This window comes from Antennarius striatus, chromosome 8 (genome assembly GCF_040054535.1).
Source record: "Antennarius striatus isolate MH-2024 chromosome 8, ASM4005453v1, whole genome shotgun sequence".
NCBI classification, from domain to species: domain Eukaryota; kingdom Metazoa; phylum Chordata; class Actinopteri; order Lophiiformes; family Antennariidae; genus Antennarius; species Antennarius striatus.
Genome location: NC_090783.1, coordinates 19,635,917 through 19,661,791, shown reverse-complemented (window position 1 = coordinate 19,661,791; position 25,875 = coordinate 19,635,917). Strand labels below are relative to the sequence as shown.

At 39.0% G+C, this 25,875-nt stretch overlaps 2 protein-coding genes across 2 annotated transcripts in view; both read right to left on the bottom strand.

Annotated features, from left to right (window-relative positions):
- ptprdb (protein tyrosine phosphatase receptor type Db) overlaps positions 1 to 25,875 on the bottom strand; it is a 160,261-nt gene that overhangs the window by 105,851 nt on the left and 28,535 nt on the right. Inside the window, exons 3-4 of the mRNA XM_068320868.1 lie at positions 8,161 to 8,236; positions 6,979 to 7,023 (exon numbers count right to left, since the gene is read on the bottom strand). The gene's annotated coding sequence lies outside the window, so the exon portion shown is untranslated. The remainder of the gene's footprint in view (positions 1 to 6,978; positions 7,024 to 8,160; positions 8,237 to 25,875) is intronic.
- Positions 14,893 to 25,875, bottom strand: part of LOC137600619 (uncharacterized) — a 63,378-nt gene continuing 52,395 nt past the window's right edge. Inside the window, exon 3 of the mRNA XM_068322347.1 lies at positions 14,893 to 15,445. Within this exon, the coding sequence (XP_068178448.1) occupies positions 14,893 to 15,445 (553 nt within the window). The remainder of the gene's footprint in view (positions 15,446 to 25,875) is intronic.

Below are 25,875 nucleotides of genomic sequence, written 5' to 3'. Positions count from 1 at the left end.
ACTGACGTCTAAATATTCATAAAATACCTTATTGAGTTTATAAGTTCATGTTTTGAACTGCACACCACATCCTGCCCACCCCAATCAGCACCGCTTCATATGAATCGTGTGGGGTGGTGGATGAATTTTTGGCCCGATCTGTCGATACAGGCCATGCTTGTTTTCCAGATTCTCGGAGTTGGTAGGGTTACGGAGGACCACCATATATAGAGAGAGAGCTGACAAAATGTGTTTTTCATAAAAGTACATACTCAGTCCCCATCATCTCCTTTATGACAATAATTATCTCCCTTCATTGTTCACGCATGAACCCAAATAAATTTGAGTTTTGCCTTTCTGTCATGTAGAATCGTATTTTTTATTGTTTAGTTTTGGAGTGGATTCTTAGTGGAACTGTCAGAATGTCACCATCCTCTGTATGAAAAACTTAGCCGTGTCTGCAACTACTTCTGCCAATTTCAGTGGAGAAGTTCTATCTGCTGTTACAAAGACAGATACAATTTAAGTGATGTTTGTGTAACAACTGTTTAAATTATTATTACTGTAATATGTTTTAGTTTGGAACAAATCCACAATGTTTTGATGGGTTTTTGTGAAATGTGTTCATCGGTTCCTGTGAATGAACTCTACTGACTTTGGTGAGACAGTCATTTTTTCCTCTAGCACCACCACAAGCCTCGAATAATCACATAATGTCTCAAACAGGCATTTGACAGATGGACCATGAAACCAGGGCCATACATTCATTCCCTCCTCAGGATGAATTCTAATCACTCACTAAAAAGTCTAAAAACTACTAACAATTCAAAACTTGAAATTAATTTTGTCTGATACTTTGGTTCTGACAAAATACCAACAAAATAATGATATTCACATCAGCCTCAACATTTTTGCACTGCTAATGAGCAAATTTTAACACACTAACAGTGATCGCGATGAACATTTTGCCTGCTTTATGTGTATGTATTAGCATTGCAAGCATCCTAGCAAACTGCCTGTGCAACCTCACTTGAGTAAATGATTAAAAATAGTTCGAAGGGTTTTTTATGAATATAAATCCATTTAACAGATTATGAGGTTGTTATCTGTTTACTTTACTGTTTACAGGATTTTTATTTTTCTATGGTAAATTACATTTCTGGATATATGGTGAAATACTTGAAGCTCACAATTTTACAACATATTGTAGCACTCTCTACAGGCCATTCAGAAGGTAATTGAGATTCATTAACATTATAAAATATTTTTATGACCTAGACATGAAATCTCTATAGCTTTCAGTTCATGCCATTCTGTTACAATAAATTATTTCCAAACTTTTTTTTCTTTGTGTCACTGAATAAACTTAACGATGCATACACAGGCAACACACCATCCACATCAGAATAAATCCATGTTACTGTCCAATCTCAACACATATTCTGTGTGTTTATGAGGTATTACACTGACCTGTCCCGGCCATGATTCCATAATCCCCATCCTAATCCACTGTCTTTATGTGTACTTGCGTGTGTATGGTGTTCCTTTATGTTGGTCTATGTGAGGCATGGTATTTAAGCTTCTAGCTTTCAGTGGGTGTCTCTTTCCCACGCCTTCCATAATATGTGTAACACCATAGATAGTCCTCCAGTCATGCACAGCTCTGCACTGAACCACTCAAAACAATGGCCTGGACAAAATCACTCGGCATCAACATCTCCATTCCTATTTCAGTCGATGGACTAAACAAAAATTGAATGGTTATTGGTAATATTGCTTTTAAATGAGCTGAGGAAATGAGGTGCCGTGACGATAGGAGAAAGAGCAAATGCAGCAAACGAAATGTACAAATCATTACAATACTTACAATACTTCATCACAATCTTAAGCATGTTTTTTTTTTACACAGATATCTTATTACAATGCGGCAAAAACTAGCTATGAGTCTACAGTTAACTGCTGAAATACACATATTATAAACTTAAATGTTAACCAATCATATTTATTCTCAGTCTAATGCTTTTCTTTGTACGTATATCTCTCTTTCACGTCCTAGTATTTTGCACGAGTGGCTTTATTTCAACTTTCTGAACACTTTTTAGACCTCCACAAAAAACTAAAACAGCAAACTGACCACAACTGGCAGACATATGTAATTCATTCCAAAGGGTGGCATGAAAGAGACCTTGGTTTATGAGTCAGACATTTGGGATCCACATGTATGAAGTCTGCCTTTTTTGAGAGCATTTTATTTTTATGCCATGTATGCAGACAGTGGAGACAATGAATTGACAGTCAGGGGTAAGATAGATGAGCCAGAATTCTTATGCTGCACTTGAACCAGGGCAGCTTAAACCAAGTGGCAGCCAAATTAACCACATTTTGTCTGTAATGCCTGTCATGGTTTTGGTCTTAGATTGATGTTTTGTTTTATATTGAAAGTTTATTTCTAACATATTGTGCCTTCTTCTACACTTTGTATTTTTTCATTCTTTTGTTCAACTGATTCCTTCTTGGTCTTTGGAAATATCACTAAGTTCTGTCTGTGTAAGTCGTCGGTCATCCGGGCCAAGGTAAATCAACAAGAGCAAAAAGGAACTGGACTGGCTCGAGGTTGGTTGAAGATGTTTCCCCTCTAATCAAAGCGGCTTTTTCAGCTTTGACTGACTGTTAGAGTCCAGATACTTACACTCCTGTTGGAGTAGAATATAACAAATGACCAAAACCACCAAGACAATTAGTCTTGTTAGGAGTCGTTACCATTCATAAGGGAATTGTTATCCCACCCACCCTCATATGAGCTGTTATGGAGCGCTGCACTCAGGTGTGAGTGGTTTTTATGGTTTCTGGGGATGGAGGTCAGTATTTCATTGTCGGTGGCTGATAGGTGGTGTCTTAATCATCCTCCTCTGTTCAGATATGGTTTCTCCAGTTTGACAAACTATTAGTGTTCTCTGGCCAAAAACTGAACATTGCTATCCTCAAAGGACAAGCTTAAGCAAGTCCAGTTGATTATTTTTTTGCTCTTCTTGAATAGTGTTTTGTAGTTGAAAGTCATGATGGGCTGTATGCTTTTGGTATCTGGCTGACTAAGATGTAGGTGTAAGGTGTACCGTTCAGTGGGGCTGAAGCAAACATGACAAGGGACAGCATTGAGATTCAGCAATAGTCTTGTTTACAGACCAAAAATGATACTGGCATATAGCTAACTATTTTTCCTTTGGTTGAACTAATAAAATCAAATTTTCTTCACTTTTGATTGTCTTCCCCTGTCCCAAGTTACCACCGGCCTGGCCTTGTTTCCACCCGTACTTGTAAGTGTGTTATTTTACTAAATTACAGAACCTCTTGCACCTCTTGTGTGTCTGCCTGGCATCTGCAAATGGTTCCTCCATTCCTGACTCACTTCATTTGAACAATTACATTAGAACACAACTGCATCTATAAGGATTGTCTTACCTGCTTGAAGATGAAAAGAGAGACATTTGAAAGATATGCTGCTGGTAACAAATATAACAGGTTCTCCTTTAGAGATTTTCCATGATGATGAATAGAAAGAACAGAATAGAGACATGTAAGCAGTTGATGTGTAGGAGTTTCAGCAACGATAATCCCTCACCACTTTACTGTATGCTGAGGTCTCCATTAATGACATATGTGATGTGCCCCATGTCTTGACTACAGTTTGTGTTTATGTGTGGACAAATCATTCTTCCACCATCCTAATTATCAGATGTGACTCACGTGAGGACAATTACAGCACCTGAGATGGTGGGTAACAGGCTATGAATGACCGAGAAGCCTAGAAATCTACAGGCTAATAGAACGATAAGACAATCTCACATTCTCAGACACTCGCTTTATTGGTTTTGCCTCACACTAGGAGATGGGGCCAGAGCAGAATGAAAAAAAACAAAAAAAACCTTAAAGGGGAACAATGTTACCCTCAGACTGCATTAGAGAGTGAGATTTGGGAGGAGCTGTCAAGAGACATTCTGTCAGGCAGCTTCAAGGCCTCTTCCTAGTATGAAATAATCTGACTCCTCTCTGTTCTCTGTCATATCTGGCCATGTCTCTCCTGCACTGTGGTCCACTTCCACAAGCTCAGATTAAGCTCCTCTACTCAATACTAAATTTTCTGTTGAAGAATCATCTGGGCGTAATCCGTGTGTGAAGCTATCCCGGCATGGTACACATAATCGTTCATCTTGAAAGCAGGCTGCTACAGGAATGATGATGACTTAAATGAAAGAAAGCTTTAAAGAAAAGCTTTAAATTAAATATTTAGGTAAGATGAGTTCACGTAAGGTTGGCCCCACTGGCAACACCTCAACATTTCAGAGTTCTAACTGGATCATTTCACCTTAGTATTACAACATATTTCACATATTACATATGTCACATATTTCTTCAATATCTCTTAACCTTTGGTAAAAACAATCCTACTCATACCCTGTTAGCAAACATATAAAATGTAACTAATAAGAAAAAATATAATAAGAAAATATATTTGCCAATAAAAACAAAACAAAAAATTAGATTTTAACAACAAACAAGGCAGAAATAATTTTTAAAAAGTCTCATTCTTCTTTCGATCATGTAGAGCAGGATTGTGAAAAAAAAAAGCAATTTGAAAACTGGGGTCTTATTATTCAATTTTCAAACTGAAAGAAATTCAAAAAGACATAATTGAGACAAGACGAGATAATTGAGATAATTGTATTGTATTTTCCATTTTTTCATCAGTTGTACATCCACACAGTAAGTGTTCTGTCTATTTCAAAAAACAAAAAGAAAAACATAACAGTAATCACTGGGGGTGTTGGGGGACATCTGAAGCCTAACTCACCCAACATTAGGCAGGAACTATGCTCTGGACAAGCAACTGCCAGTCTATTGCAGGGCCAATTTAATTCCCAGTTCACCTATATGGCAACTTTCAGGTGGTGGGAGGACGATGTGAGGCAAACATACAAACTCAAACAGAACAGAAGCCAAACACATTTGAGCCCAGACCCTCTTGCTGTGATACAACAGTGGCACCCACTATTCTACTGTCCCGTCTGCGGTATTGCATAATTTGTTGTTGTTGTCATATTAGTCTGGATACTAAGTGGACTTGAGCGGTACAGCAGTTTTAGACTTGTTAATTAGACATCCACTATAATCTTTGCTATTCTGTTTGAAAAATTGGCCTTTATAATGATTAAATCCATTTATGTTTAATTCTGAGAGATTCCAATGTTATGTTTGTAAAAAAGAGAGATCACATGCTTTTATAGCAGCATTGGCTTTAGCCTAATACATTAATAATGCTGTATGCTAAGCAACAGGTGTATCATGCTCATAATTTATGAATACAGCTGTTTTACACAAAGTTATCTTTAATGTAGGTTAAGTAAAGATTATTCTACACATACAAAGCACTCCTGAAAAATCATTGAAAAAATATAGTACACTCATGTTCATATTTAGACTTTAAACATCTGAAAGTTTCAAGAAAACAGTTGTCACCTGTGAATTAGGTGGGATGAATCGGGTGGATCAACGCAGAATCTCTCTATTTCCCACATTTGCATTTTTGTCAGGGAATTTCTTCCTGCAAATTCACCGAATCACCTCGAACTTATTTTGACTAGTTTTTAATTTAGTTTAAAATCAAAACATGTTTAGCTTTACCACAAAATTATCCTAAATGTTCCTGTCAATAGATGCTCATGAACAGTTATAAACTTGTGACACTAATTCAAGTCTTCACTCATAGCAGAATAAACACAAACAGAAGAACCAGTCAAGAGGGAAATAGAACATTTCTTGTTTCCTGGTTCATCCTGATGTTTTATAAAGACGCAATGAAAGCATTTCTGATGATTATGAAAAATAACTCAATTATTTCATAACTGCTTGCAATCAAGCAGTTATGAAATAATTGTGACAGGCCTAGTCTATTATTCCACGGCCCAAATATCCACTTAGCTATGGGGCTTACATAAACCATCCATCCATCCATTTTCTGCCGCTGTATCTGCCGCAGCGGGTCACAGGGAGCTGGAGCCTATCTCAGCTGGCATAGGGCGTGATGTGTACAAATATTTACAAGTAAACACAAAAAAAGATGTTATAATTGAACATGTGAGAGAGTGTCATGTCTCTCTCTCTCTCTCTCTCTCTCTCTCTCTCTCTCTCTGATTTATTTAAAATGCAACTGCATTGTAAATCTTTTTATTTATTGTGACAAAGGTCATGCCCAGGATCCTGAGGTGTATCATGACCGTGGCTTTCTTGGAAAACAGATTAAATAAAAATCACAATAGCTTCAGGGACACAGTAATTTCAGTGACAAGTGACACTAAAAGCAACCCACTCATGGTGTTGGTTTTGTGAGCTAGGGCAGGTAAGCCTAAGCCCACACCCCAGCCGTTTCAGGATTCCCATCTCTGTCACTCCTACACAGAGTGACAGAGCATTTCACTGGATTGTCTCGATCAAAATCCCAATTATAATTATATGAGTGTCTCTTCAGTGCTGTACTCTTTACAGAAATATACAAACAAACAGACATAAACATCACACAAACACACCCACTCATGCCCATGAAAACAGAAGCACACAAAAACACACAGGCCGGCAGCACCAGGCACTTAATTTCCTATTCCACCCCCTCCCCGCAATCTCAGCACCCTCACATTCTGCTCTGGCCTCCCCAATGCTCAACCCACAGTCACTATAGCAACCTCACACAGAGCTACTGGCAGCCTTAGGGCTAATCATGTCATTATGAAAATTTTCAGAAAAGAAACACTCAAACAATCAAATAGTCACACAACTCCAGATCTAGTAGGTCCAGGTACCCATGCATCTTACAGACACACAGCATCTCTCACCCCACGACACACACACACACACACACACACACACACACACACACACACACACACACACACACACACACACACACACACACACGCTAAATTAAAAAAAAAAGTTGAATTTCTTTACCTTTTCCCATGGCTCATCTTGGCTTATGTAGTGTAAAAGTGGGAGCTGGAGACAGAACAAGATGTTGACTAGTCTGCAAACTGCACACACTTTTATATGAAATACAAAAATATAAATGTATTGGCTTGAACACAGTATTTTCTTGGCCACAACAAATAATTTCCTTGAAAACCTGTTTTGACGTGAGATAACATTATTTTGTTTTGAGATGAGAGGCCTGCACAGGGATCTGATGGTGAAATAGGCCAATCAAGTCAGCAGCAGCTATATGCGTGATGGGTATGCTGCTCTGCTGCCACCTGAAGACCAGACCTGGTACTCCACCTACTCAAAGTCTAAGGACACTGACCTCACAATATCCAAATCCAATGTATGAAACTAAGGAAATTGGAACTAGAAAAAAAGAGGGATGGCTGAATTGTGCAAAGTAACTTCCTGTATGCCTGTATACACACGCAATTTTTTGGCATGTAGTCTAATTCCAAAGCAATTCTCTTGATAACATCTAACTTCATTCCTCTGTGCATCATCTAATAATACTTTCAAAGACATTGATAAAATCCATTTTGTATTCCAAAAGGAATCTCTCTCTCTCTCACACACACACACACACACCTACACACACACACACACACACACACACACACACACACACACACACACACACACACACACAAGTGCCACTCAGAGCAGCCTACGTGCAGCCTCTGCATCTTTTAACAAACCAAAGAGGGGTGAGCGAACAGTTTATTTTTAGAATGGTGACGCTATGCAAACTTTGAGCGCTAACATGAGAGGAAAGCTTAGCGATGCGTTGGAGAGCTGCGTATTCAATAATGTATCAGAGGCAGCATTTTAAAAACAGCTGGGGAGCACTGCACTACCGGTCTGTCTCTTTTATGTCTTCCCCTAGTCTGTCCACTGTGACAGCAGCAGATTTGCCACTCTTGCTGGAAGCTTGATGTTTAGTTAAACTTTTATTTTGTTCGGTGTCTTCACTTGCTCTTTCTGTCCTAAAGAATGAGCCTCTCTATTCCCCCTTCTCTTGTTCTGTACCCTTTCAGTCCGTTTCTTGTTGGACATACAGATCAGACTCTGCACAAATTTCCTTTTGGCAGTGAGCGGATTTTTTTCTGTGTGCATTTGTCTGATTGAAGGTCATATTGAGATTTAGTTTCTTACCTGATTCAGTTCACAGGTCCACTGTGCTGCTTCATCCTTGAGAAATGAAAGAGAAAGAAATCTCCCCAGAATTCTCCTAAAAGTGAGAAGAAAAGATTCAGAAGGAACACAAAAGGGATGGGGGGTTGGGGAATGGAGGGAAAAGTTTGAAAGGGATTAGAAATAGATCCTTAGCCTTTCTAAACTCAGTGCACATTGTGTGTTTCTCTGACTTTGGAATTCAGGTGAGCATGTGTTGACATTTGGATTGAACTGTATGTACACAGCATCTAGATTGAAGGACAAATCACAATCCATGTGTAAAAGTTGTTCAGGTCAAATGGACAGCCTTACTCAGCTCCCTAATCAGAGGTCTTTAAAGGTGTCTTTGCCTGGTACTCATAAGCACTATGGGCTGTGAGAGAATGTGGGGCTAAAGAGTCAGAGGGGAAAGAACAGTATTTTGGTATTATATTTATACTCACTGTGATGGATCAGACAACTTACATTAGGACCCAAACGTGAATTACGGCATAGAGGTGTAAAATGAAACCAGGATGTATCTCATTAGCTGTTGCAGTTATTTTTGCTATGAAATCCGTCCTTTTTTTGACTTAAAGGCCTTAGACTTGCCATATAACTCGATCCAGAATCAGTCCCCCCCCCGCACTTTGCTAATGTACTCACAAATATCCAATTTCATCAGGTTTTACATACTATGGTTTTTGTTTTAGGCACGCAGGAAAACAAACTCTACAGCAGGCATGAACCAGTTAGAGGTGTGATATTTTTTGCAAAATAACAAGGAGAGTAGAGCACTTACAGTATACATTGTTGAAGATATGACAATTGTCGGAAGAGCATGATGCCATAACAAAGAGTTACCACTAGTCTGTGCTGTTACACCACTCCTGTTATTGTGTTTCTGACCGACTTACTAAATAAGGGCAGAGATGATGATGGCAGAATACATTAACTGCAGGATCTGATGACATAAAGACTGCAACTGATTTAATTACAATTTAAAACCAGGACACATGTCATTTTTGTTTCATTATTTCACAGTGACTCAGATGATGTAATCAAAAGCCATTTGAACAAGCTGTGCTATGATGATCTGTCTCAGGCCAGAGATATATTTTCCTCCTGCTTATATACAGTGAATGTGCACCATGTGTGAAAACTAGTTCACACTTGCTTTCTGTTGATGACACATTGCTCCCTGGGTTTCTCTCTACTTGCAGCATGTTTCTTCTACAATGATCTGACAGTGGCTGGTGAAATCAGCTGGGTGGAAGATTATTATAAGCATTGGTTACCCTTTATTGTGGGTGCCAGTTTTCCTCTCCATCATATTGTTTTTTGGTTGGTGTTTCAGTGTTCCCTGGTTGGAAACCACCTTGTTAGTGAAAATATGCTTTCACCTATGCTGGCCAAGCAGAAGTAATTAAAGCCTCTGGAACATTGCATAGAAGTGCTTGGAAACTAGAGCATTTGGAACGTTCATGTTGGTGAAAAGCAATTTCAGTTACATTTCCTCCACAATAGGCTACAGCAAGTTATGTTTATCCTGTTGTCAATGGACCGAGGAAACTGAAGTTTTCTATGATACAAAGGGAGCCATGGTGAAAGTCTGTCTGCAAACCCTTTGTATTGCTTCAGTTCTCTGTGAGGACTCCCATGGGAGCTCTTAAGAGCAGCTTTTGAATCCCTTTTAAGTTGATGGCTGAAGTGACTTTTCAATGAAAGCCACAATGCCGATTGTGATTTGGGAAAAAAAAAAAAAATCAGCTCTTTTTGCTCCATCTGGACATCACTTCAAAAGTCTTTGCTAGGTGTTAGAAATGATTCACAAGCAAAGCTATATAATTTAGGTCACTAAAGTGCTTCTGCTTCCCCATTTTGATGGCGTGAACCAAACTATTTCCGTAATGGCCTGCACAGCAATGGCCCAAATAATTTTTTAATGTCTAACCCTATTCAGGACAGCTCAGTGGAACTCTGGTTAAGGCTTCACTCAGCATGTGTGAAGCATTTTTCTTTTAGGTTTCCGTCTACTGGAGTCAACATCAAGGCCGGCGGGTGAGCAGAAGGAGCCGAGTGGGAATCGGGGGCCACATCAGTTAGCTGTCTCTTCAGCCTCACTTTAGTGTTACGGCCGGTCCATGCATAACACTGACATGACAAGTTTCCCTTGAGGCTTCAACCTCCTCAAACTCCATAACTAATGCTGCTTTGGACAACGTTAGTTATGCGTGAGACATTTACAGATCACATTCTTATCAGTTGTATAATTTTATAAAGAATCTATATTTCACCAGCCAATTCAACCTTGTAAACATGTTTACTCTTTCAAGGTGTGCATTCAGCTCTGATCTAATATTACCCCAAATTTTGAGGTGGTTGTTAGAGGTCAAGTTGTCAACAAGTATACTAAGAACAGGATTATGATGTTTTGTGTAGACAACTTGAACTTGTTTACAACTTGTGCAAGTGTGTGTCTGGCATTTGGCGAGAGTTTGAATAAAAGCAAGGATTTCTAACCTACTCCCACATGGATTATTCTTCATAGTAAATTTATACATGATGCAAAAGGCCTGTGCAAGTCAAGTGAACCATCAAAAGTGACCTGCTGCTCTTGACATCTCAAGACAGACTACGGCCCGCTTTTGAATAATGATTATAGAACACTAGTAATGTTCGCTTTACTATCATCCGAAAGCAGGTAGACATGAGATAACAGAGAGACTGAGGTGCATGCAGTATTGAAATTCAAGTCATGCTTAAATCCCTAACTGCATAAAAAATAAAACTATAGACAGGATAAGAACAGCTTAATCTGGCATTTTCACTGGAGTCAGATTAAATTGCTACGGTGTGCCTTCATGACTTGATCTAAAAAATGAATTTAAACTTTGTCAAACTCAAACCAACCTTAAGAATTGGTTTAAAGTCCTGTCTCTATACTGGAATTCTCAAGCAGACATTTATCTTCAGTACAAATCAGAACGAGTACAATGAAGGAATGTTGACTTTAATAATAATAATCTTCTGACTTTCTGTATGGAAGGGGAATTATAGTCAGGTTAGGTTAGAGGTTTTGGAAAATACATCCTATATGAATTAAAATGTAAAGTAATCTTTCAAATATCTTCTAAATGCAACAAGAAAAAACTTGAGGCCGCTATCAACTGAAGCTTCTGAAGATAAAGACACTGCTTTGCTAAAGGGTCAAACCCCACAACATTTGTAAAAATAAATTCTTGATCTGTCTACTTAATCAGACTTGTGCAGTCATGCATGCTTGAGCCAAAAGAGTCAAAGCCCAATTCAGAGCAAGATGTCACAGAACAATTAAATCATTTTCCTTCTATTCAAGGCAGTTATTAATATGACTTAAGGAAGTGATATTAATAACGTCCTTAAATTTAGAAGTATATAAGTATATAATACGTACAAGTATATAAGTACAGTATATAATACTTAAATACAATAATTGCTGGCACAGCCAGATGAAGTCAGGTGATAAAATCAATAAAAATATAAATCAACAATACTTTTGAGAACTTAAACAGACAAAAAGCTCAAGTACAAGCCAAAACAAAGAACCTGTGAAAGACATTTCACCAATATGTTTCATTTGATCAATTACTTTTACATAGACTTCAATAACAGCAATTTTCACACTTCTCTGGCTGTTGAAGACAACATTTGTGTTATCGTCAGATTCAGTGTATCAGTATATTCTCCCTGTTGCATGGGCCAAAAATGACCTGCATTCATTAAACCTCAAACCTATTCACCATGAAAAACATTGTGTCAAACATTGTGAAAATTTTATTATTGATTGCTTTATTGCTTTAAATCTTATTAATAATTAATAAAAAAATAATTAATTCAGGGGTTGCCACAGCGAATCAGTTGCCTCCATCTAACCCTGTCTTCTGCATCCTCTTCTCTCACACAAACTAACTTCATGTCCTCCTTCACTTCATCCATAAACCACCTCTTTGGTCTTCCTCTAGGCCTCCTGCCTGGCAGTTCAAAACTCAGCATCCTTCTACCAATATATTCACTATCTCTCCTCTGGACATGTCCAAACCATCTCAGTCTGGCCTCTCTGACTTGATCTCGAAAACCTCTAACATGTGCTGTCCCTCTGATGTACTCATTCCTGATCCTATCAATCCTGGTTACTCCCAGAGAGAACCTCAGCATCTTCATCTCTGCTACCTCCAGCTCTGTCTCCTGTCTTTTCTTCAGTGAAACTGTCTTTAGAACAAACAACATCGCTGGTCTCACTACAGTTTTGTACACCTTTCTTTTCATTTTAGTTGAAACTCTTCTATCACACATCACACCTGACACTTTTCTCCACCTGTTCCATCCTTCCTGTACACGTTTCTTCAACTCTTTTCCACACTCTCCATTGCTCTGGACTGTTGAGCCTAAGTTCTTAAAATCCTCCACCTTCTTGATCTCTTCTCCCTGTAACCTCAATCTTTCACTTGGGCCCCTCTCATTCACACACATGTACTCTGTCTTACTGGGGCTAACCTTCATTCCTTTTTTCCCAGGATAAACCTCCACCTCTCTAGCTTCTTCTCCGCATGTTCCCTGCTCTCACTACAGATCACAATGTCATCTGCAAACATCATAGTCCATGGAGATTCCTGTCTAACCTCGTCTGTCAGCCTGTCCATCACCGTAGCGAAGAATCTTTCCTTCTTCCCAGTGCAGGAATACAGCATTTATTCATAATTTTTGTTTTTACTAAAGTAGAGGTTTATTATAAATGATATCAAAGTACTGAATAGGTATACATATTTTTCTATAAGAGATAATACTTATATACGACAAGGAACAACCAAGAAAAAAGTCCATTTTATTGAGTTTAGTCCATTTTATAGAGCTATATGCTTTTGGCTATATTCAGCCATACTGGTAATCTTGAAAACACCTGCTAAGATCAGCTCTTTACAGCACAAAGGTCAGTCTCATCCTTCTTTTTACAGTTGAAAATTCTCTAAATTTCTTGCCTCCAGAATGGTTGATTTATAGCTTGTATGTTTAACAGTGGGCGGCACGGTGGCGCAGTGGGTAGCGCTGTCGCCTCACAACGGTTCCAGGTTTGAGTCCCGCTCTGTGCGGAGTTTGCATGCTCTCCCTGTGTCTGCGTGGGTTCTCTCCGGGTTCTCCGGCTTCCTCTCACCTCCAAAAGCATGCACTTCAGGTTGATTGGCCGATCCCAAAATTGCCCGTAGGAGTGAGTGTGTGTGTTCACGGTTGTCTGTCTTTGTGTGTGGCTTCTTGGTGCACTGGCGTCGTGCCCGGAGTGTCCCCTGCCTCATATCCTATGCCAGCTGAGATAGGCTACAGCTCCCCATGACCCGCTACGGCGGATGAGCGGCAGAAAATTAATGAATGAATGAATGTTCAACAGTTTGACTGTTCAAATGTTGTCCTGGGTGTGAGGAACTGCATCTTCTTGTCCTGAGGTCATCTTTATGTCTGATGCCTCTATGTGCAGAGTTGATTTAACAAATCTTTCATGAAAGGCTTTTTTTGTGTTTGAAACATTTAGGTCTTTGTGGTCGTGGAAGGGTGACACTGCACCTGCATGAGATCTCATGATTGAAAACAGTCAGTAGCATGAACAATCTTAATCTCTTGTGGGGTGGCAGTGGCTCAGTGGTAAAGCGAGCTGTAGAGCGGGTTGTCCAATGTTCCAAGATCAGTGGTTCCTGATTCCCGCTCCCGCCCAAAAACACTCGGAGTGTGAGCTGACAGTGGGAGGTGTCAGTTCAGCTCTAGAGCACTGCCGAGGCGCCTTTGAGCAAGGCGTCATCCTATTTACAAGTTGCTCATTTTTGTGCACCACGAAAGAGCTGCCCACCACTCTACCTCCCTCTGCATGTGTACAGGCCCCTTGTGTGTGTTTGTGTGTTCAGGGCCTGTACACACTAATATATACATGCATGTGAATTACTAACACTAGAGTGTGATATTAATTTCCCCTAGAGGATCATTACAGTGTAGAAAATGAAATACAATTTTTTTTTGTACTTTATATAGAGTGGGGGGAAAAATATTTAGTCAGTCACCAATTGTGTAAGTTCTCCCACTTCAAAAGATGACAGAGACCTGTAATTGTTATCATAGGTACACCTCAACTATGAGAGACAGTATGAGAAAAAAAATCCTGAAAATCACATTGTCTGATTTTTAAAGAATTTATTTGCAAATTATGTTGGAAAATAAGTATTTGGTCAATAACAAAATTTCATCTCAATACTTTATTATATACCCTTTGTTGGCAATGACAGAGTTCAAATGTTTTCTGTAAGTCTTCACAAGGTTTTCAAACACTGTTGCTGATATTTCGGCCCATTCCTCCATGCAGATCTCCTCTAGAGCAGTGATGTTTTGGGGCTATCGTTGGGCAACACGTACTAAACTCTCTCCAAAGATTTTCTATGGGGTTGAGATCTGGAGACTGGCTAAGCCACTCTAAGACCTTGAAATGCTTCTTGAGAAGCTAATCCTTTGTTGGCCAGGCAGTGTGATTGAGATCATTGTAATGCTGAAAGACCCAGCCACGTTTCATCTTCAATGTCCTCGCTGATGGAAGGAGGTTTTCACGCACAATATCACGATACATGGCCCCCTTCATCCTTTCCTTCACACAGATCAGTCATACTGGTCCCTTTGCAGAAAAACAGCCCCAAAGCATGACGTTTCCACCCCCATACTTCAGAGTAGATATGGTGTCCTTTGGATGCAATTCAGTATTCTTGTGTTTCTACCAAAAAGTTCAATTCTGGTTTCATCTGACCATAGGACATTCTCCCAGTCCTCTTCTGGATCATCCAAGTGCTCTCTAGCAAACTTCAGACGGGCCTGGATGTGTACTGCCTTAAGCAGGGGGACACGTCTGGCACTGCTGGATGTGAGTCCCTGGCGGCGTAATGTATTACTAACAGTAGCCTTTGTTACTTTGGTCCCAGCTCTCTGCAGGTCGCTCACTAGGTCCCCCTGTGTGGTTCTGGGATGTTTGCTCATCGTTCTTGTGATCATTTTGACCGCACAGGGTGAGATCTTGCGTGGAGCCCCAGATCGAGGGAGATTATCAGTGGTCTTATATGTCTTCCATTTTCTAATAACTGCTCCCACAGTTGATTTCTTCACTCCAAGCTGCTTCCCTATTGCAGATGCAGTCTTTCCAGCCTGGTGCAGGTCTACAATTTTGTTTCTAGTGTCCTTTGACCGCTTTTTAGTCTTGGCCGTAGTGGAGTTTGGAGTGTGACTGTTTGAGGTTGTAGACAGGTGTATTTTACACTGCTAATGAGTTCAAACAGGTACCATTAAAACAGGTAACGAGTCGAGGACAGAGGAGCCTCCTAAAGAAGAAGTTACAGCTCTGTGAGAACCAGAAATCCTGCTTGTTTTTAGGTGACCAAATACTTATTTTCCACCATAATTTGCAAATAAATTCTTTAAAAATCAGACAGTGTGATTTTTGGGATTTTTCTTTTCTCATTCTGTCTCTCATAGTTGAGGTGTACCTATGATGACAATTACAGGTCTCCCTCACAAAAATGTCCTATGCACTTTAGTTGATGACCACCTCACTTTTGCAAACTTCCTATTATAATGCAGTTTTATATTGTATTTCCTTTTGTTTATTGGTGTTGAGTGTTTTTGAGTGTTTAGTGTTTTTGAAGTTTCATCTAATGAAAAATTGTAAAATGTTCTAAATGTTCTGAATGTGATTGAAGTTTTTTTTTGCAAAAATTCTTCTTCTTCTTCTGAAACACTTTTGTGCTTTCATCTAATGTAAAATTGTAAAATGTTTGAATGTGATTAAAGTGTTTTTGCAAAAAAAACAACTACCAATTTCTCTAGAAACCTTGAAATGCATAAAACACAAAGATGTGTGTACTCACTGAAACATGTAACATGTAAACAAAACTTGCTGCACTAATTTATGGTCAAAATGAAGCTCAACAATGCATGACCATGCTTCAGATGTTGAGGTAGCATGAAAAATCCCTCAGGAGATTTGTTTGGTGATTTAACAACAAGTCCTTGAATTCATGTGTTTCCATTCAGCTATATGACTTACATTGAACAGTGTGGTCAAAATTGATAGAGTAGAAATGAGAGACTTTTTTTTTAGATCTATGATAGAGCACTGTTCTCCACTTCCCATAATAAGAAAATATTTTTTTAAATAAAATCCTACATGTCTGACATTGTTAGAACTTTCATGTCTCATTGACACCTGCATGTCCTTCTTTTCCAGTTTGGAATGTGATAACCTTCAAAATACTGCTGGGGTTACTTTTTCATCCCCAAATTACAGTGTTTTGAGCTGAAAAGTATTCAAGACCAATCAACTGATACAGATAAGTACTCTGTTCTGCTTCTTCAAAGGCCACACCATTGCAAACTGCTTGTACTACTCCACACTTGCACTACTCCTCCGAAAAGGCCCAGAAAAGAGGTGAGCTTTAAGGAAGCCTTTCTCCTCATATTTATTGGCAGGATCAAAAGCTAGAGGGTGGCTGACGGCAATTTGGAACACAGAAAATTTCATGTAATGGCAGTGTAATGATGCATTTGCACAAAAGGGCAAAAACATCCTTGCTGTGAAACGGTGTCAGATCTTTGTTAAATAATCCTATATTTTCAAAATTTTATTTAACAACACAATGACAAGAAAGATGACTGTTCTCCAGAGCAGCAGATGCAATTGTGTGCTTGGGGTGGCCCTGCAGTCACGCATATATGGTGACAATCCTGAATTATCATTTGGAAGGTGCAACAAATTACTCAGTGGTGTCCTACTTTTAAAGACATATTAGACACTGGTGTGCTTGGGGCCAAGCGAATGAATGACTGAGAGTCTGCAAGAAGTGAAAGAAACAAGAAAAATGTAGCAGTGTTATAAGGTGAAGAGAAGAGTGAGAGATAAAGACAATTATAGCAAATGAGAAAGGGCAAATTTAAAAGATATGAGAGGGGAGACGCACGTCTAAAGTGAAGAAACTCTGACACTCTCCCCTGTTCTATCTGCTCAGCTATCATCTTTGATTATATTATACAGTATATGTAATTCTCTCACACAGTTAACATCCAATTGTCCCAGTGTTAAATTTTTATGTTATTACACTGGGAAATGTGATAGGTGCAGCCTTTCTCACAATAAACCAGCAGAGTTCTGGTTAAGAAACACCTGTCATTATTTCTTGGGAAAAACAGTTGGAAAAACACCGTTAATTTAGACAGAGTAAATAGAGAGGTGCTAAAATTTCAAAGAAGTGGCAGTGAATGAGACCATCATGACCTGATACCTGCATATTTCCTGCTAGTGACGAGGTCACCAATGTTAGACAGATAACGGAGTCCCACAAGTAATAAATGGGAATGCTAGAGCAGAATTAGAATGGCCACAGAATGACTGCAACACATTTCCTAATGAAGCTTCTCAGTCCCTCCGCCAAAGTGACCCATTTTCTCTTTCTGTCTCCTTTTCCTCCCCTTCTTGCTGATACAGCTGCCCCAAATTCTTCACAGGGAAGAATATGCATAAATTTAATTAAAATGGGTAAAATTATCTGAATGGATTCTTATATCCTTCCAAACCATTAGTCCTTGAATTTTTATGGACACCAATGGTTAGGGAGTCCAACGGGTCAGTATTCATTCTCTGGACAAAATGTCACCATGGAGATGGTAAATTACAATAACACAAATGAACTTTAACTATAAAGGACAGGACTGAATTGAAAATATATTTTAGCTGTGTATGGGTGAATATAGTGTATAAGTGTGGCATTGAGGCAAGTATCAATCTTCTCCAAAGTTTTTAGGTGAAATAACTTACTACTGTTTTCTCTGCAACTGACAAGGCAATTAATTCCACTATTTTAACCATTTTCACTTTAAATCAGTTTTGAAATTACTTCAAAATACTCACTACATATTTTTCATCAAAAGTTTTATGATTTTAGTTTTTTCGTTTTAAATTTTATGAAGGAAAATTGTGGGGACAAGACTCGTTTAAATTGCATATCCTTGTTTAATTTTGACAAATATCAGGAAATTACAAACTTCCCTGGAGCGACAGATTATAATCCACATAAAGTATAAATGTTTAAGATTTGTATGTGAATAGAACATGTATCTTTGCTCTGAACAGTCAAATTTAACAGAAATCCTCTACTATTTAGATGCTTTAAATGTTACATGATGTGTATTGTCCTTCATCACATGATAAGGAGTTCCCAAATGTTGTGCAGTCTTTCCAGTGTGAAGCCATTTGGTTTTCTTCTCATTTGAGCTAGCTACTAACTTGCTGATGATCAAGTCCTTTAGTTTGAGCCATGTGCTTTCAAACTCTCATCATCATCATCATCATCATCATCATCATCATCATCATCATCATCGTCAAACTCTCATGGCCTCAACCTGCTTTTCCATCTCCTGTTCACAAAGCTACTAACTCAGTAACCAGTACAGAAGTTGAACATACTGACCCCCATTGCACCTTCATTCCCTTCAAAAAGAAAATCAGGGTGGAATAAAGGAAAACACTGTGTAAATGAGGCTTTACTAATATTGTCATCTTGGTGCTAACACTTTAAATGGGAGTTTCTCTACACATTTGTCCATTCATTCTCCTACTCTCCATCACTGCTCAGTCTTCACTTATTCATGGCTTGACCGTTTCAACAGTCTCAGAGCCGTCACTGCCAGTGTCTTTTCTTTTTATTAACTGTTATAATCCCCGAAGAGAAATTAAGAATCCACTGTAGAACAAGAATCAGTAACCATCTCAATGGCAGAAAATAGCCTACATTCAAAGTCCATATACAGTATATATGGACTTTGAATGTACTGTAGGGACTATGACAGGAAAAAGCTAGGAAGTTGGTTGACATGATGATCAGTAGGAAGATAGATTACTGTGTATGCAGGAGCACAGGTGGAAAGGCAGTAAGTCTAGAAGCTTAGGAGCAGGATTCAAATTAATTTACTATGGTGTTGACGGCAAAAGAAAGGGAGTAGGGGTCATTTAAAAAGAAGAGTTACTGAAGAATATCTTAGAGGTGAAAGAGTGTCATATCGAGTGATGAGAGTGAAACTTTTAATTTAGGGTGTTATGTATAACATGATCAGTGGTTATGCCCCACAGGTACGATATGAATTGGAAGAGAAAGAGAAATTGTGGATGAAGGTAGAAGAAGTTAGCTGTTGCATTCTGGAGACAGAGAGACTTGTGGTTGACAGAGAAGAGCGAAGGTGGAGGATTTTAAAAACTCAGGTTCAACAGTCCAGAGCAACAGTGAGTGTGGTAAGGAGGTGAAGAAATAGATCCAAGCAGACTGGAATGGTTGGAGGAAATTGTCACATGTCTTATGTGACCGCAGAGTCTTGGCTAGAATGAAGGGCAAAGTTTATAAGACAGCAGTGAGGCCAGCTATGGTAGACATGTTAGAGAAAGTGCCGATGGACAGATTAGAAGACAGGAAGCTGAGCTGGAGGTGACAGAAATGAAGATGTTGATGCTATCTCTAGGACTCACCAGGTTGGATAGGATCAGAAATGAGTTTCTCAGAGGAACAGCCAAGGTGAGATGTTACGGAGACAGAGAGAGAGCAGACTTCCATGATTTGGACATGTCCAGGGAAGAGATGGTGAGTATATTGGTGAAAGGGTGTACTGTCGAGGATGGAGCTACCAGGCAAGAGGGGAAGAGGAAGACTAACGAGGAGGTGGATGAATGTAGTAAGGGAAGTCATGAGGGCAGTTGGTGTTAGAGAGGAGGATGCAGAAAGCTGATATGGTGACGTGCTGTGGAGACCCTTCCGGTACAAGCTCGAAGGAAAAGAAGAAGAAGGTCCTCTCTCTTCACCTGTCTTTTCAGGTTGGAGGAACAGATGTCTCCTGTCATCTTAAATGTGCATGTGTGTGTGTGAGTGCGTACGTGTCAGCGTGCATGTGTGCGTGCGTGTGTGTGTATACGCGAATGTGTGAGTATGTATTTGTTTCTTCCCAAGCATATGCTGTCACACTGTCAGTGAAAAACGAGGTGCATATAAGTCATCCAGTGAGAGGTAGTCACTAATAGGATAGAGGCTCCTCCACAGGAATGAGCTATGGCCTTATTACCCGCCTCACTTCCTTGCAGCCGATGCCCTCCCGTAAAAAGCAAAACAACACTGTTTCTGTCATCTCCGCTACACCTACTCCACCCATCCCTCCATCTATCTATACTTATGCAATCTCATCTTTTTCACTTACCCTGTTTTTTTTCTGCTTTTTCTCCTTCTCTTTCTCCCCAGCTTCTTTACATTAAATCCTTTTTCCCTTCTCACTTCTTTTCGTGTTATCCTGTTTTCTCTTTCATTCCACACCTCCTTTTGCCTCCCCTTTTCCTGTCTTTGTCACTTGCTTCTCTCCCCACCTCAAGCACCTGATTTCCACCCTGCATTAAAATAGCCTCTTCTGCACCTCTCGCCTCCGCACAGCCCTACCTGACTTACTCAGATCTCTGCTTTCCCTATGTCTTCATCCACATTCCTCTATGCTCCAATCCTCCCTTCCCCTGACCCATCCCTCTCCTTTCCTTTCCTCTCTATACCCTTCTAAACTTTCATCATATGCCTCTTTGCTTGATCTATTAATCTCTATCTGTTCTCACTCTGTCTTCCATATCCCCTTGGCTCCTTTCCTCCCTACCTCTTTCCCTCTCTACTTTCTTCTCACCCTTTTTTCCCTACCTCTCCCAGCTTTAGCACCTGCCTCTGATGCTGTCTAGACTGGTAATGAGGTAAGGATGGAGAGAGGAAGTAGGTAAACAACAAAGTAAATTTGATCGAGTAGGAGTCTAATGAAAATGTTTGAGCGAAGACAAAAATTGTAAAAAGTGTAGTTTAGATGACATGAAAGTGGAGATGTGTCAAAGGGTTCATGACCTTAGGCGCACTTGTCCAATTTTTGGAGAAAATAGATTCAACTGCATCTCATAGTTTATTTTCAGTTGCCAGTTCAATTTTCTTCTCTGTAAATTGTTTGACATCTTTCAGGTAGAACAAAAGCAGTCATATTCTGTGGTTCACTGCTTCACACCCTCTGAGTACCTCTATAACCTCCCCTTTGTCATATCATTTTAGTTTCTGTGCCTTGTTGTTCAAGTGATGTGATAAAACAATTCAACTGCTGTATCAAAGAGAAGAAATATGATCCCAGGTGACTTTGTTGGTTTCCTTATGATGAATGATTTTGTGAATGGATTCCACTCAATCAGTCCTGTCATATTCTGAATATGGGTGGTGTGAGAAGAGGGAGGCAAAAGACAGATGATAGAGGAAAAAGATATGAAAGCCTAAACTAAGTGATAAGGAAAAGGAGGACAAACAGGTGTTTGATTACATCTTTCTAAGACGCACACACATAGACATGTTTGATGGCCTCTGTGTGGTTTAGAGTGTTATGTGTGTGCTGACAGGAGGAGGTGTCCTGTTACATATGTGTCTGTAGCAGGATGTGATAATTAACCTTTCTCCTGCTGAGTGAAGCCAAGGCTTTAAACAAGTTCAATCACCAGCAAAACACATGACACAACTTCAGTTGTTTGGAGTAGTTGCAGTGTAACACTGTACATCAAGTCAATTCATTCGAGCATCGTTCAGTCCAATCCACATTCTTACATATTTATCTTGAATTATTATTGAAATAGTCCGAAAATGTACACAGCTGAATTCTTGAATACACAGAATGTTATTTTATCGTTCTAAAATTATTGATTTCGTATAAAGGTAATCTAGCAAGACACATGAAAATCCACTATTTCTAAAATAAATAACATTTGTATTAAATGTATAAAATAAGAGTGCTTTCACCCCCACATCATTTGGTCCAGATTTTTGGATTTTACAATCAAAGACTGTATCATATTTACTTTGTTTAAAAAAACATTTTTTATAGCTCTGAAGAATTACGGTATTACTTCATGCTATTTTTTCCATAAACAAAAGAAGTGGAAAAAGTACTGTGGTAACACAAAGGAAGAGGAATGGATGAGGAGATGTAGCCCATATAAAAGATAGAACATAGGCTTTTTCTGAAAATGTCTGATAAAACCAAGCACCTTAAAGAATGAAAAACTAAAAAAACTATACATTATATAAAATTATACAGTGGGAGTTTTGTCATGTTCATTTGCACTGTATTTTAACTTTTTGCAGTTAAATCACAGTTGTTGGGGTTTTTTTTTAGCTATGGAGAGTTGTGGCTAAGGATGACAAACACAGCTCACTGAGGCAGTCAAAGTATTTTAAATTATTTGCAACTGCTTACTTTGGTGCCTTACAACCAATGTTCCCGCTAATTTTTCCCACGTGTCTGGGCAAACACAAAAGCTTCCTGAGCACACTGCAGACCATTGTGAGCAACATCAGATGTGCGTGCTGTGGCCACACAAAAGTATCACACTTGTTCAAAACCTTGGATCATAACAAGTTACATGGCTTAGTAGAAGAATCAAATCACAGCAGCAATTTTCATTTGTTTATTTTAAATATAAGTGATTTGGCCCACTTGAAAAGAAAACGACAAAAATCTTGTACTTCATGAGATGTGTAGTACGTTATATGTGAGGGTCCTGCTTTGGCCAGGAGAAGAGAGCTGCTTTGGCCAGTTGTGAAATGATACATATACACCTTTCAGACATAACATTTTGTTCACATTAAAATATTTACATTTTGCACAATGACATGGGCTTTTGCTTGTGATACAGTGTAAATGCTTGTAACTTCTTGTAAATATATATATATATATATATATATATATATATATATATATATATATATATATATATATATATATATATATTATAGATACTTTATTAATCCCGGAGGAAATTGCACAATATCTAATTACTCTTTTTTTATTAGCATTTCTACTACCCATAAATTATCTAGTAGTAAAAGCATTTAATGATAATATCCATAAATAAAAAACTCTTAATAAATGTCACTAGAATATGTACAAATCGGACTAGATTTTAACTCATTTTTCACGTGGTCGTGCACTTTGTCCAGGATAATGGCTTCGTCTGCTTCTTGCTTTGAACTTTCTCAAAAAGGAAAAAAATCTCACCAAGTTTCACCGCTTGTTCTTCTACTTGCAAATACTCTGACAATCATTCCATCTTAAAAGAACCGGATTTCTTTTTTACTTTGGCTTGGTGAGTTGATGTGTCACTGCTCGTTCGTTTCCAGTCGTTATCGAGCTGACCTGCCCGGCGCGTATAGCAGGCGCACATTCAGGAAGCGTCAATGGTATGATTGGTAGCTTTTGTGAACCGTATCGTATCATTGGCTGGATACCTGTCACTCACTGAGTTACAATACAAAATGGTACAGAAAACAATAGTATAGGTCTAATTAATTAGATTAGGTCTAATATTACATATTACTTAATACGTTTATATCAAATTTTATTTTGTGTGCGGCATAAATGTTCTTGTCTGCTGAGAATGTGTGAGCAGTGCGTAATTTCTTACCAGTAGAAGTTTAGAGGGAACACTGCTCACAATTATACTTGTAACAGAAAGGATGCTTAATTCTTTTCAATGACTGCTTAGAGAGAAAGGAAATAGAACTCTGAGTATCAAATGAGGACCAGTGTGGCAGATGGCCCATCAGTAGCACAATATATGACCTTGTGCTCCTCAGTAAGTCTCTAGTAGCAGCAGGCCAGCCAAATGTAAAGCACTAATGAAGCTCAGCATGCGTCCCAACAGAGCCCACTCAAAACACTTGGAACCAGACACACACAAGGAGGGAGAAGGACACTGGGATGCAGACACATGCCATGCAGACACACAGACACAGACACACAGACACACACCCACACACACACACACCCACCCACCCACCCATCCACACACACACACACCCACACACCCACCCACACACACACACACACACACACACACACACACACACACACACACACACACACACACACACACACACACACACACACACACACACACACACACACACACACACACACACACACACACACACACACACACACATTTTAAAGTCTGTCCCGCAACCTTGGGCAATACTGCAAAGGCACATTAAAAGGCTAAAAGGGGAGACTGACGGACACTGTGCTTGGTAAAAACATTACTAACTCTTAACTTGGCAGGATTGGTGACCCTGGCCACTCGTCCACACGATAAAAAAAGGTGTGGGTGCTTCAGATGAAAATCAGAGAAAAAATTATACTAAAGGTTGGAAAACTGCTTACATCCAAATTGCTTTTTCCCCAGTTTTCTTATCCTACAGTATAACATAATTCTATTATTAAATCCTTCTTTCATCCTCAATACCCACTTCTTACACTGTCACAGGTCACGGGGTCACTGGAGCCTATCCCAACGGACTTAGGGTGTGAGGCAGGGTATACTCTGGGTGCGACGCCAGTGAACCACATCAAAATTTTATTGCTTCAAATATTAATCAAATGGATTTATAGTACAAATCTGTGATGGCAAACATTTATGTTTGGAGAAAAGAAGATGATAGTGTGATGTGCAGGAATCACCAAAATTCCCTTATACAGTAGTCAAGTTTAAGGTGTTTTCACTTCTTCTGTCTGACTCAATTTTGCTTAGGTCGAATTTGGTTGAGGTCTGAGAAGTGAGGTCATATAACTATGTGCTGGTACCCATGAGAATGATAAACATGTGTGAGTGTCCATTCCTTGTGGATGCAACAAAGCAAACAGTGTGAAATGGAAGGAACCAATTAAGCACTGTACGTTTGCACCTATTCAGTACACAGAGGAGTTTGGTCAGCATATTAATAAAAGCAGTTGTGTAGGTATTATGGAGACTTGTAGAAATTATTTACAGTTATAAAGTTATTTAACCACTAGGTTTATACATTTTCTTTAACACTGAAAACGTGGGTAATATGTTAAATTTTTTTGTTCATTTTCATATCACCCAAATTTATTCATCAGTTATTTTTGAAGGTTCATCATGGGACAAGTAACAAAGCGGCAACCATCCACACTCACATTCACATGTATTTATTTGGACTATGAAAAGAAGCATGCAGACATAGCGATAACATGTAGACACACAGAAGGACCCAGGTCTGAAGTGCCAACACTGCTTCATTATGCTGCCCTGTTTAACAGGCATTTATAGACTTACTATTCTGGCATGTATGCGTTTCATGTATTTACCAAGTTAGAATGAAAAAGCACAAGAAAATGCACACTTATGACAAAAACACATTCCCATATATATATAAAAAAAATGTAACTAAAAAATCCCTACATGCACAGCACACGCTTATATCTACAGTCACACTGCAGACATTGAACACACGTCTTGCATGCCCAACCATAAGGTCAGCCCTGGTTGTGTGGGACATTTAATTTTCTTTTGAAAATATTTTGAGTCTTCAGATAATATTACGGGACACAGCAGCCTGGAAGTAATAAGTTTGAGATACACAAAAGATGAAACCAGTCATCCCTAAATAAAAAATAAACATAGGGACCCTGCTTTTTAAAAACCATAAGGCAATTTCATTCTTTTTATTTATTTATTGTCTATTTTTGTAGACAGATCTGGCTATGACCAACTGCTTGTGACAGGATGATTCAGTTTTAAAACAGTGTGGAGGAGTATTTACAGTT